The sequence below is a fragment of the Perna viridis genome, chromosome 3, assembly GCF_037379345.1.
Source record: "Perna viridis isolate PV_CMFRI_1.1 ecotype Kerala chromosome 3, ASM3737934v1, whole genome shotgun sequence".
In the NCBI taxonomy this organism is placed as follows: Eukaryota; Metazoa; Mollusca; class Bivalvia; order Mytilida; family Mytilidae; genus Perna; species Perna viridis.
Window position 1 is genome coordinate 43,525,466 of NC_142447.1, and position 14,509 is coordinate 43,539,974.

Consider the following 14,509-nt stretch of genomic DNA (forward strand, 5'->3'; position numbering starts at 1 on the left):
TCATGCCAGTCATCAAAGGTATACTGCCTAAACTTTAATTAGTGCTAGTTGTTGTTAAAAAATCCAGACCTGTTGTTTAACAGATTTATCTGCTGGACAAAGCTGTCCACTAGATAAAGTCTAATACAATCTATACAAGTTATCCAAATGATTTAACCACAGGAAAAATCTAAATGAAGATTAACCTTCCCACGCTTGAAATTTGCTTTCCATACTTAACAAATCCTTTTAAAAAATCAAGCTTTCTACTTGCCAAAAGGAAAGTGGGGCATAATAATCATCTTTCCCAAACCAAAATTGCACTTGCCCCTAGTGACAGGAAAGTGGAATCCCAGAACACTGTAGTATAGATTGAACTACGTTTATCCAGAGACTACTTCTATCCAAAGGATCAATTGTTTTAATCACCTGTCTTGAACCAAGGTAGTGTAAATAGTTGTAACTGTTCCAAAAAACCAATAGAGGTAGAACATATATTTTCCACCATTTACTAGATTTTAGATTAAAGGATGAGCTTTTACAATTCAAATTATGATGCACAATGTATATAATTTCACTAAATCTGGTGCATGAAAAGTGATACACAAAGAAATGGTATTTTTCCTGAAAAAGAAGGGTATGAAATCATATAAACTTATGAGGAAACTGACCTTTTCCTTTCATTTTAGAAACATGAACTATATTCCATAAAAACAACTGGAAATCTGAGTTATTCTGCTCCACTGAGTTTAGAGATAACATCAATTAATGATTATCAACATACAGTATTTACCCATTTTATATGTAAGCTCCATCAAAATCAATAGCCACAAATTACTCAATCTAATTTGTATATAATATTTCCTTATAGACCAATGTCAACATCAACAATATGTTCAAAGGGTCAAGGGTCGAGTATGCAAATGAGGAAACTGGAATAAAAGTTCAATTACATTAAAAATGGATGGAGATTGAATATGTTTTCTGTTCTACCAGTTCCCATGGGGAAATGCTAATGGAGGATGAATAACACCTAATATAAAATGTAGGAGTTTATCCATATCACATTTGTAAGTTTGATTCAATTATAGAATGATAAATAACAAGGAAAGCAATTGAAAACAAAGCAAGCATTGAGATGCAAATGTAATCTTTGCATGACAATGTCATTTATTTTGGGAAAAATGTTAGCATACCACTTACTCATAAGTGAATAACTGGAAATAAACCAATTCAAATACAAAAAATAGGTCAAGGAGATATAGTAAACATAGTGATATGGCAAAAAACAAAAATATGTGTGTTTACTGTCACAGGCTAAAAAAAAATTGGGTTGGTAGGTTGATTTTTTAATTTTTTTTTTTTTTTTTTGGGTGGGGGTTCACTGTAATGCTGTAATGGTGCACATGCTTGTCAATCTGCTAGTTTTCTTTTTAAATTGCTGGTGTTGCTGGAACTGGAGGCCGCCATTGTTGTTTAATATGATAAATACTGGTACCGGTCAGGAATTTCATAAAATTGTCAATAAAAAAGTTAGGGTCGCGGCAATAAAATGAGGTTCGGTCGGGTGACCGTAAACACACATATTTATTTTTTGGCCTATAAATAAAGTCAATCAAAATACTGGTATTTTTTGTGGTTTATGATGAAATCAGAGAACGACACAAAAATGTTACAATTATCTATTTCATATAAGATAAATATCACACGACCAATATTTGAAATTAAACAAAATACAACAGTTTGAAATTTTATATTTAACATTGGTTTTCTAAGTCTCAAAAGTTTCTGTCAAATCATTGTCAAGCAAAGATCAGCTACACTTGATGAATCTATAATCATTTAGTTCCCCTCCAAAAAAGTTGTCTCCCTTGACTGATTTCTGTGAAAAACAATGCCATCCATATTTTTATTGCTATAAACATATAACAAACTTTGAAGGAAATCTGTAAAAAAAAAATAGAGGCTACCCAGACTACAAGCCTAAATAATTGATTTTTTTTATAAGTCCCCCTCCAAAAAAGGTGGTACCCACTGTCAAATATTTGTGAAATTCATTCCCAAAGAAGATTTTGCTGCTACTAACCATTTATCAATGTTTGAAGGAAATCAATTAAAACAAGAGACTCCCAGGAGCCTGAATCGCTCACCTGGTTCAATTTTGCCTTTCAAGGACAATAAATTAAACAAGAAGTTGTCCAACAATTTTGACTCAAGAAAACTTTGATAGGACTTATCATAAGGATCATTTCAGTAAATGAAGGTTTAAATCTATCATAGTTTTCAAGACATTGGCTGAAAACTGTAAAAAAAAAAAAAAAAAAAGAAAAAAAAAAAAAAAAAATGTGATTTTCCCCTGTCAAGGGCAATAACTCTTATAAGAAAGCGTCTCACAAATTTTATGCCTGAAGACTTTTGTAGTCCTAAAAATAAGGATCATTTCAGCTATTGAAAGAATTTGATTAAACCTAACGGTTTAGGTGATATATACAAAAAACTAATGTCTGACCCCTATGTTCTATTTTTTGTAACAGTGGCCATGTTTTTCAACAGATCAAAAAACCCACTTCAATTCTACGCAGGATACCCAAGGAACACTTACACCGAGTTCTGTTTCTATTGGTAAAATAGTGTCAGAGGAGAAGATTGTTGAAAGAAATAACATTAAAATTAATATTAACATTAATAGGTACCAGTATCGTATTGCATATCCCTGAGCGGGTGTACGTCAAAACATGGATGCCATAAAAATATAGTGCATTTTCTTTTTGCCTCTCTACAAACTAATGTTTTGTCAAAAGACATGAACAATGACTTAAAAAATAGAGCAAACATCACACTGTAAGATGAAGAACTTTTTTAAAAGAAAATCTAACATAATATCATAAAAATGTTCCACTGAAAAGGTTGGTTTGGTGAGTGCAAAACGAAACTGAAAGTAGGGAAAATGGCTATTTATAGTTCAAGACTACTTTTCTGTCCAATCTTCGTGGACTCACCCTATTTTCTTTGCGGGAAATTATTTTTTCACATGTCCTTAGAAATGCTACATAAGTGAAAGTTTTATTGAATCAATTTACATATTTTTTAAAAAATCCTAAAAATATGCACTTCACTATAGAAGTCTATGGGAAAATTAATACGATACTGAGACCTAGTAAGCCAGTTTTTCAAGTAAAGTTGGATATTCAGCAAGTGGTCTTTACCAGCTGAAAAAGTAGTACCCCAATACAGGTAACACTTTTAAGATGAATTAGCCAACTTTTGAACCTGATTTTTTATGGTAGCTCTGGTTTTTTGCATTTATGGTTAATCTTTACCAAATTTGGAAATGCATTTTGTTTTCATGAATTTGTAGGATATCAGTTCAATAAAATTATTATCTTGACTATTTATGATGAGCATATCTATATTCAGGTAACCTAAAGCAAGTAATACTCCTGCATAAAGGATAGTTTTCAAGTTACAACACATTTTAAGTATGTGGTTAGGACTTGAAAATAGTCATTTTCCATACATTGCCTCTTATATATGAAAAAATGAATATTTTTTTTATTTTTTGTTTTTCTTTCAAATAAATAGCTAAAATGAGTTGCCATATAACTGTGTGGTTGATTTAAACACAGAAATGTCACAAAAGTCATCAGCCAATTTTTTAGTGGACTTTTTTTAGTGGTTCAAATGGACAGATTCTAATGCGGCAAGAAAAATAATGGTGTTTTTTCATATAAAAACTGAATTTTTTCAAAAAGTATCTAAAGCAGACAATTGTTATTATAATATTTATACCAGTAAACTATATTTCTTGCATCATAGCTATCTGTTTTAAAGAAAAAGTCCTTTTCCTGTCACATTGAGGTCCATTTGTATCTGCCTGGGGTACCAAAATGGCTTAAAATCTGTATTTTCTGCATATGAAAAGCTATATTTTTTTAAAACTATGATATTGGTATAATTTTTTCTGGATTTATTATAATTGAAATGACCATATCTATAGTTTAAAACAGTTGGTTGTACCTGTCATTATACTTTACTTTAAACAAGAGGCTCCCTTGAGTTAAAGACAAAAAAGGAGGTTCGGATATTAATATTTCCATATATGGAACTCACAAGTGGGGATTAAATAATGATTTGGAACTCATAGTACAGCTTATGTATCTACCATGTCAGAATAAACCACAAAGTTGCTTAGTTTGATTAATGCAGCAGCTTTTTATCAAAAGTAATATTTTCTGGCTAACATTGAGATATTAGTCTTATGCCTGGAATAGGGTACCTATATAAGAATTTTAATAGAAAACTCATGTTTGTAGCAGGGCAATGATATTCTGAATTTTCAGTATGGAAATGAATACTCTAGCAGAAAAACAACAACTTTTAGGATTATATTGAAATGTTTATTAGTAATAGGTACCAGTATCGTATTGCATATCCCTGAGCGGGTGTACGTCAAAACATGGATGCCATAAAAATATAGTGCATTTTCTTTTTGCCTCTCTACAAACTAATGTTTTGTCAAAAGACATGAACAATGACTTAAAAAATAGAGCAAACATCACACTGTAAGATGAAGAACTTTTTTAAAAGAAAATCTAACATAATATCATAAAAATGTTCCACTGAAAAGGTTGGTTTGGTGAGTGCAAAACGAAACTGAAAGTAGGGAAAATGGCTATTTATAGTTCAAGACTACTTTTCTGTCCAATCTTCGTGGACTCACCCTATTTTCTTTGCGGGAAATTATTTTTTCACATGTCCTTAGAAATGCTACATAAGTGAAAGTTTTATTGAATCAATTTACATATTTTTTAAAAAATCCTAAAAATATGCACTTCACTATAGAAGTCTATGGGAAAATTAATACGATACTGAGACCAATAACTCCAACATGGCTTAGGTCTTACTAACCACTTCCGGGTCAAATGGCCACCCCACTATGTAGTACCAAAAACACACTGAACCTAGACATATGCATTGTAAGTGCATTATTTGCGTGTATTATGATTAAAAGTAGTCAAAATAAAGCTAAGAATGTGTACTTTAAAATCATATATGTAATTAACTACAAAAGTGTATGAATATTGTTTACATGTGCGAGTAATTTGCCTCCATGCTGTCAGTTAGCAGAACAGGTAAAAATGTGGATTTTCAGTATTATTTATTCAAGTAAATTTTGCATAATGATTTTGGAAGCCTTATTTTCCAAGCTTCGCAATGGTATGCAGCTTTAAGATGTCATTTGTCCTGGGAATTCACAGTGAGACTTTGAAAATTACTTTTTTAACATGTAAAGTAATGGAAATGTTAGAAGTGGTTAGTGAGACCATAAACTAAATTATGGCATATTTCAGAGAAATCCATAATTTGAGGAAAATTGCCTTTCCTGGTCATTATTTCCATTTTCCCATAAAATCAGTATAGTGATATTGGTAATCTGACTATCTTTTAAGAGTTGCATTGTCCAAGGTATTTTAAAAAAACAACATAGCAACAAGATTTTTATCAGTAACAGTGACTCATAACTTGACGTCATCCATGAAATACACAACGTCACTGCTTGGGATATTCAAAGTACTCAAATAGTCACACAGCACAGACTTAGAATCACACAGTAATGAAATAGGTATGATATAAATTGTTGAAATCTGCTCTTTTTTCATAAAGATAAATGATATTTACTATTACAACTTCTTGAATTATCATAGGTATCAATTTGGTGTGACAAGTTAGTTAAAATTGTAATTTTTTAGTAATTTAGGGAAAATATCACTGAGGGGCATGATATAAAAATGACCATTTCTTTGTAGTCCTATGTCTGATTTTGATAGTTTTGGTCTTATTAGACTCACAATACCACAAGCTTTCATAAAATGTAAAAAAAAAAAACATAAAAACTCATAAAATGTTTTTAATAAATTAAAATGAAAATTTGACCACAGATAGATCTCATCATGCTGAACACTTACTCCTTTCTAAACCTAACCATTTTGGCAATATATGCAAAAAACTATTGTCTGACCCCTATGTTCTATTTTTAGTAACAGTGGCCATGCTTTCGACAGATCAAAAATCCTCACATCAATTCTATGCATGATACCCCAAGGAACATTCATACCAAGTTTGGTTTCCATTGGTCAAGTAATGTCAGAGGAGAAGATTTTTGAAAGAAATAACATTAAAAATAGCAAAAAAACATTGAAAAGGGGCAATAACTCCAACATGACTGAACAGATTAAAATGAAAATTTGACAACAGATAGATCTCATCATGCTGAACACTTTCATCCAGTCAGGATTGGCCTTAACCTACCCATTTTGGATATATATGCAAAAAACTATTGTCTGAACCCTATGTTCTATTTTTAGTTCTGATTCCATACCAAGTTTGGTTCCAATTGGTTAGGTAGAGTCAGAGGAGAAGATTTTTGAAAGAAATAACATTAAAAATAGCAAAAAACGTTTAAAAAGGTAATAACTCCAACATGGCTTAATAAATTAAAATGAAAATTTTACCGCAGATAGATCTCATCATGCTGAACATTTTTACCCCCATGTAAGAATTTGGCTAAACCTAACCGTTTTGGAGATATATGCGAAAAACTACTGTCTGATACCTATGTTCTATTTTTAGAAACAGTGGCCATGTATTTCGACAGATCAAAAATCCCAACAGCCAGCACTCCACAGTATTGTAGAACTGCCTAATTTTGGCCCCTTTAACATTGAAAATATATAAAACATTGCAAAATACTTTTAAAAGTCACCTTTTTCAGAAAATATTTTATCAACAATAGATTCTTCATTTTTAATCACTTTAGCAACCACCCATTTCCATTTATGTCATTTTTCATCCCTAGCCAAAAGTGTGAAACTAAACTAAACTGTGGAGTGCTGGCTTAAGCAGAATGCAATATTAAATATTGTAATTTTCTAGTTATTTCTTGAAAGCTTACCTTCTTACGAGTAAAATGATACCAAATTTATCATAAATGGACAATTGATAACAACTTAAGAGGCATTCTTATACTAGGCTATCTCCTCTTCATTAGTGGAGAACTTTCCTTATACCTAAGTGCAGATATGCATTTCACTTGTTTTGCTATAATCATTTTTTAAATGAAAATTTCCACTTAAAACATACAAAATTACAACCCATATGTACTTATAAACCCTAAATAAGCTTTTAACACAGGTTTTATGCCAGAATAGTGCATTTGAAGCTCATCACATGAAAAATCACAGAAATCTGAATGAACTGAAAACCAAATACTAAAAACCCCACTCCAGGTCTAAGGTTATTAAACCGTTGCTTATTGTGCACTTAAAAGTTGCCCAGTTAACTATTTTACATGTAACCTGCTCAAATATTTAGCTTTATTCACACATGAATCAGTTCAATGATTGTTGTTAACTTTGCAAAAAATCTGCATAATTGGTTGCTAGGGACTTCTTAGCTAACAACAACATAGGTCCATACCATAAGTTACATTTTTGTAACTCTTGTATCAAAGCATAGCATAAAAACACTAGTTTCTAAGATGTAAAGCAATTTTTTAAATGTGTAGGGGTATTGGCAGTTCTCTTTAAGCCAGCACTCCACAGTATTGTAGAACTGCCTAATTTTGGTCTTGTAATCTGATGCTTTGTAACATTTATCACTTTAAAAAATTGTCAAGCATCTGTAAATCTGTATATCTAGAAATAGCTCGAGCCAAGGCCTTCAGAATGCAGTAAAAATTTTCTGGAAAAAAATTACCCACCCCTTCCTCATATGGGCATCGCCGGTTAGATTTTGAGCTATTTCACTTTGTAATCCACTAATTAAATTTAGCATGGTAAAAAATTGACTTACTTTCACTTTCACAATGACGTCAAATTGTCATTGAAAAAAAGCCCCTTCAACATTGAAAATATATAAAACATTGCAAAATACTTTTAGAAGTCACCTTTTTTCAGAAAATGTTTTATCAACAATAGATTCTTCATTTTTAATCACTATAGCAACCACCGGTTTCCATTTATGTCATTTTTCATCCCTAGCCAAAAGTGTGAAACTAAACTAAACTGCTGGCACATCAGTTCTATGTGGGATACCCCTAGGAACATTCATAACAAGTTTGGTTCCAATTAGTCAAGTAGTTTCAGAGGAGAAGAGTTTTGAATAACTGTTAACGACGACAGAGATGACGACGACGGACGCCCAGTGATGGCAATAGCTCACGTGGCCTTTGGCCAGGTGAGCTAAAAATTGGAGGCGCCATCCAGGCAACAATTATTCATGTCAAAAGGACACACAGACAGGTTAAAAACATTATACTCAAGGCCTTAACTTCCTTGTGTGAAGGTAAAACGAAACTATCAATAACCTGAACACAAATCTAAATTTTATTATAGTATTACACCGAGAAAACTACATGGGTTCTTCAATTAGTTAATATAAAACTGGAATATACAATGTATGGGGAGAATGTAAATATTCAAAGCTCGTACCTGATGAAGTAGATCTCCTCTGTTCCACAGGTACATTATATATGACAAGATTCCTTGCTGTTCTGCCTTCTTCTTGTACTATTTTACGAACTCTGTCATAACTGTTCATTCTGTGAAAATTCGTTCCCTACAACCATATACCAATTAAATAATTTTGGCTAAGAAATACTAAACTATTGGGTATTATATTATTTAGCACTTTACTATACATATCGCAAAAGTAATTTACAGTCCTTGCATTCAATTAATAAACAAATCAGTGAAAATAACTTAAGTACATCAGTAAGCACCTGAAACTACCATCCAATGGATAATTATCACACATAACTATACATGTACATGTGTACTGTTCCAAATAACTTGAGTAACACTACATCATCATTTCTAACCCATAACAAGTGGTTTTGATAATAAACCTACTTCAACTGTTCTATGTACCTTCATGCACTGCAATTCACACCTAATAATTTACACAATAATTCTGCTAAAAAAAAACATCATTTACCCAACAAAGCCGTTTCTATATCATAAAATACATGTAACAGAAGAATGCAGAGTTTCTCTATCAGTGTAATTGTTTACTAAGTCAGTATGATATATCACAGTACTTAATATTATCAGTCAGGTTTAATTTGATCTGATCTTACCTGGCCTACAACATGATGCAAAGGAAATGGATAATAATTGAAGACGCATAAAATTTCACATCATGAATAAACTGGATTTTCATCTTCAATATTACCTGGATTTACATTTATTGCTTGGATATATTCACAGTGTTTCATGTAAGTTTTGTAGTGTACTAAGTGTACTTAAAACTAAATATTAGTGTTTGGGAGGGGCAATTTAAACATAATGAGAGATTTTCATATTTTTTTCATACATGTAATTACCAATCAAAGAGTTAAGGCTTAAGCATAATTCAGCTAATAACTATTTTTAGAGTGCAATTGCCAAGATTTTTCCTAACAGGTCTCCTTTCCCTTGAAAATTAGACCACCACATATTGTACATATTAACGAGAAGGTTACTGCATACTAAACCTACTGCATGTAGATGATAATAGGGTATCCATAGTGGGGCATTGTGTACTTAATGATCTACTCTACCCAACAATAGAATGATCAAATAAAAAATGTCCCATCCCTTAATCTGATTTTATTTTTGAATTTTAGTTGTATGCCAGCTAATGACTAAGTCCCAAAAAAATATTGTTTGTAACAAGCCAATAACTTAACAAAATTGTGAGAGCAAGATACATGTATGTAAAATGTTGGTACAGTACTTTGTGTAATAATTACTTACACCAGTAATTCTTAAACATTTAATATTTAATATGCATAATGACCAAAAAGTATGTGGACTGTTTTTCTGTATATCATGTGTACTTTAAAAGTCTATCCTAATTAATTCTTCTTATTTTTTCCATAGACCTATAATGAAAAAGTCTGATAACAAGGTATTGTTTAAATTTGGAATTATTTTGAAATTAAGAAAATGACCAAAAATAATATTTGTAAAACTAACCCTTACTAAGGGGGTTAGTCATGCCGGCATGGCTAAGGGGTAGGGTTAGTAGAATAACTGAAGTCAAGGAAACTTACTAAACCCCTCTGTCATGACAGCATGACTAAACCCCATAGTAGGTTTTGAAACTCATTGATTGATTGAAGTTATTATTACAATAATTATTTATATGTCCTTTAGCAGATACGAATGTAATTCATGCATGTTATGATAAGAAGAACATTTGATCAATTGAACATACACAATGTACTTCTCCAATATGCTATCCTGCTTTGTGCTAGCTCACAGAAAACAACAGTCTGCAGGAAGGCACCACTCAGTAGTGTAATCATAATCAATCAGACCTTGTGTTTGTCTTATATTTTCTGTTCACAAGCAAAGCAAACCAAATACAAATGCAAAAGGCTAATTTTGATTAGATTGCCCCAATCAGACACATTATTCTAATTCTAGGCTAGCCAGTTGTCAGTCTATTTCCTATATCCAGAGAAGCAGCAACTTCAAATTTCAATGTCTTTGATGTTACTAAGCTGAGGACTGAAGCAATATCAACTACAGTCGTTTAAGGAGAAGAAAGTCATTTTAGGTATTATATGCAGTTGAGGAACAAAAGGGGGGTTGAATTGAGAATAGAACCCACTTTTGTTTGAAAATTTTGTTAATTTCTTGTACTTTACTAATGGTACCAGGAACACCTATCCCTCTGTCTCCAAAATCTCAGGATCCATGGCTTTGTACTCATTTGGAAAATTTCTACCCTTTTTTGCCCCATAACCCAAACCCATTTGGAATACAGGGAAAGAGTAATCAAGGGAACCAATGTTATAGCGGTAATCAAAGGAATGTAATCCAGGGACAAAGACCAGACATGGAAAACAGACATACACAACAAAGAACATAAAGTAACTAAAATTATACATACAAAGCAACAAAAGCAAATGAGCAACTCGGACTCGACTAAAAACTGGGAGCATGGACCAGGTACACTGGTAGGGTAAGAGTCCTCTGTTTTTTTCTAGAACCACCCGCCGAGTTGCTCATAAAAAGTCAAGTCCGGGGTAAACAAACGAGGAAAGGAAAACTACGACCCATTGCATAAATCAGTTTTCATGGTGCAGATGGATACCATGGGATGCCACACTTAACCAAAATCTTCATACTTACAATTACCCACATTTTAGGACTGGCATGACCAGATATTTTACCTTGAAAAGGGGTAAGAAAATCCTTGTCTGTCATCCTAATAAATTCAAATCATAACACTTTTTCCAAAATACTTTTAAGTAACAGATAAAAAACACTGAATCACCAAAATAAATGCTGGAAGAGTATGCACATATAATAATATAAATTTATGCCATATATAAACTATACAACAGGTAACAATTCTATATTGGATCTAAGTAAAAGTAATGCTTTTAATATCCAATGCACATTTTAAAAGAAAATTTATATGAAACTTGTGCTGTTTATATCCATAACAAATGAAGATTACTACTCCTCATGAGAATTTATTAAAACCCTTATAGGTTCTTGTCTTAGGAATTAGGTCTGATTAGGCTTGTGAAACTTGTTCAAAGTCCACACATACAAGCATGTAACATGATACTATTAACTATTAATTTTTGGTGTGTAAATGCATGCCAACTTGAGATTCTAGAGACCCTGATTCCCTCATCTGGACCTTTCTTGGGCAAAAATTAAAAAAAGAAATAATATTACAAATTCATTCCTATGAGGACCTGTATACGTAGACCTTGTCATAATGAGCATTTCAACAATTGAAAGTATCTTTCCACCTATCATGGTTGCTATGTTCAGTTAAACACCACAAAATTTGTAATTTTGGTCTTTCTAAGTCAATAATTATAACTAATCATCATCACAGAACCTGAACAATATGAGGACTTTTGTATGCCATATTATGTTTGTTTCAACAACTGAAAGCTTTGATCTATCTATTTGGGATTTCAAGTAATAAGCTAAAAATAGGGCATCTGACATGACATTAAATGATACACATGCTAAATAACAAATCATAACAGAACAAACTCAAATTCAAACTTTATCGAGAATCCATTAACTGTCATCCTTATAATCAGCAACTGCGATTAGTTGAGAGAAAAAAAATAAATTTTACCTTTTCATTTTCCAAGACAACCTTAATTCATCAAAAAAAATTTGGTGGGAAAAAACAACTGAAAACACTTTATCTAGACTCTATAACCCCAAAAAAGAACCAACTTTTGCAATTCTTTAATAAGCCAAGAAAGACAACTCCAGTTCAATAGAGAAAAAACATCACTATTTTCTTTCTTATTATTATGATCATTTTTTTAAAACTCTTAAAATGGCCATAAATAAATCTGATCAAACTGTTACTAAATATCTAAAACGTTTGAAAAAAATTCTTTCCAAACCTACTTAAGCTATATTTATATCATCTGGAAACCACCAATGGATGGATAACCAACTACAATTTTTTTTCAAAGGATATCACATAATACCTCACCACTTCATGTGGCGGAATTTTAAAAAAAACTAAAAATTCAAGATTTTTGGTAAATCAAGGGCAATAACCCAAACAAGAGGCTCCCAGGAGCCTGAATCACTCACCTGGTTAAATTTTTGCCTTTTAAGGGCAATGACTTTTAACAAGGAGTTGTCAGACAATTTTGACTCCATTTGATTCATTGGACACATTTGTAAGCCTTCTAATAAGGATCATTTCAGCAATTGAAAACTATTGGCTAAACCTAACAGATTTGGAAATATATGCAAAAATCTACTGTCTGACCCCATTTTTCTATTTTTACAAACGGCAGCCATGTTATTTCAGCGATCAAAAATCAGTCATTTCATTAAGGATACCCTATAAAACAAAAGTGCCAACTTTCATTGAATTTTGCAGAATAGTTTCTGAGGAGCATATTTTTTTTTAAAGTAATAACATAAAAAACAGCAAAATATGTCCAAAAAAGGCAATAACTCCAACATGGGTCAACAAATTTTCACCAAAATTTGACCACAGATAGATCTCATCATACTGAACACTTACTTGTCAGAATTTGGCTAAATCCAACGGTTTTGGAGATATACGCAAAAAAGTACTATCTGACCCCTCTATTCTATTTTTAGTAATGGCGGCCATGTTTTTTCAACGGATCAAAAATCCTCAGGTCTCACTAACCACTTCCAGGTCAAATGGCCACCCCCCTATGTAGTACCAAAAACACACTGAACCTAGACATATGCATTGTAAGTGCATTATTTGCGTGTATTATGATTAAAAGTAGTCAAAATAAAGCTAAGAATGTGTACTTTAAAATCATATATGTAATTAACTACAAAAGTGTATGAATATTGTTTACATGTGTAATTTGCCTCCATGCTGTCAGTTAGCAGAACAGGTAAAAATGTGGATTTTCAGTATTATTTATTCAAGTAAATTTTGTGAAGAATTTTAATATCACCGTACCATTTGCATTATGACTTTGGAAGCCTTATTTTCCAAGCTTCGCAATGGTATGCAACTTTAAGATGTCATCTGTCCTGGGAATTCACAGTGAGACCTTGAAAATTACTTTTTTAACATGTAAAGTAATGGAAACGTTAGAAGTGGTTAGTGAGACCTCATATCAGTTCTATGCACGATACCCCAAGAAACATTCAAACCAAGGTCCGATTGGTCAAGTAGTTTCAGAGGAGAAGAGTTTTGAAAAATTGTTAACGGCTACGACAGACGATGACGATGGACCCTTTGAGGACTTTTGTAAGCCTTCTTATAAGTATAAGGATCATTCCAACAATTGAAAGTTTCTTTACATCTATTATAAATACTAAATAAGCCATTAAATATGCTTAATGGAGTGCAGCTTGACACACTGAACAACTAGGGCAAGCATGGACACACATTCAAGCTTAAAACAGCTTTGAAGTTTGATTGTGATTAGACATTTGACACAGGATAAGAATTTGACCATAATCCAAGCGATAATTCCTAAAACGTTCCAAGTCATTACCTCAAAAATCAATCCAAACCTGCCTTTGGGGGTAAAACACTGACTTTGTGTTACATTCCCTTTTGCTCAAGTTATCATATAAACATCAAAATGCTTGTTTTCAGTCTCAGTGGTCTCAGGGTAAAGTGCTTGCCTTGTGTGTGGTAGGTAGTGGGTCTTACTTAAAAATTGTTAGTAAATGCTTTTTCACCAAGCACCCAGTATTCAAGGGGATAAATTGGCAACTGGTTGGGTCACAATCAGAATAATGTGTCTGATTGGCGTTGCATGCCTACTTGAGTACCTGTTGCTCCTCTGAGCTAGCGCAATAAAGATCTGACTGCATGTACATGTAAGATTAGTATAAAACAGGGTCTGTTCAATTATCATCATATGCTTTTACAGGATTTATATACATTTTGCAGTTAAATTCTATGAAAGGCGTGTCTTAGTCCCTTTATTGAAAATTCTGTAGAGTAGTTTCTGAGGAGGAGATTTTTGAAGGTAATAACA

At 32.4% G+C, this 14,509-nt stretch overlaps 1 protein-coding gene across 6 annotated transcripts in view; it reads right to left on the reverse strand.

Annotated features, from left to right (window-relative positions):
- Positions 1-14,509, reverse strand: part of LOC148622371 (S phase cyclin A-associated protein in the endoplasmic reticulum-like) — a 56,183-nt gene that overhangs the window by 37,269 nt on the left and 4,405 nt on the right. Inside the window, exons 1-2 of one of the 6 annotated variants that reach the window (XM_088572239.1) lie at positions 8,974-9,054; positions 8,469-8,595 (exon numbers count right to left, since the gene is read on the reverse strand). In XM_088572239.1, the coding sequence (XP_088428365.1) occupies positions 8,469-8,577 (109 nt within the window). In that variant the 5' untranslated portion in view covers positions 8,578-8,595; positions 8,974-9,054. Of the gene's footprint in view, positions 1-650; positions 779-8,468; positions 8,596-8,758; positions 8,854-8,888; positions 8,928-8,973; positions 9,055-14,509 lie in introns of those variants that run through there. The other 5 variants (XM_088572237.1, XM_088572236.1, XM_088572238.1 and 2 more) reach the window with 5 other exon arrangements.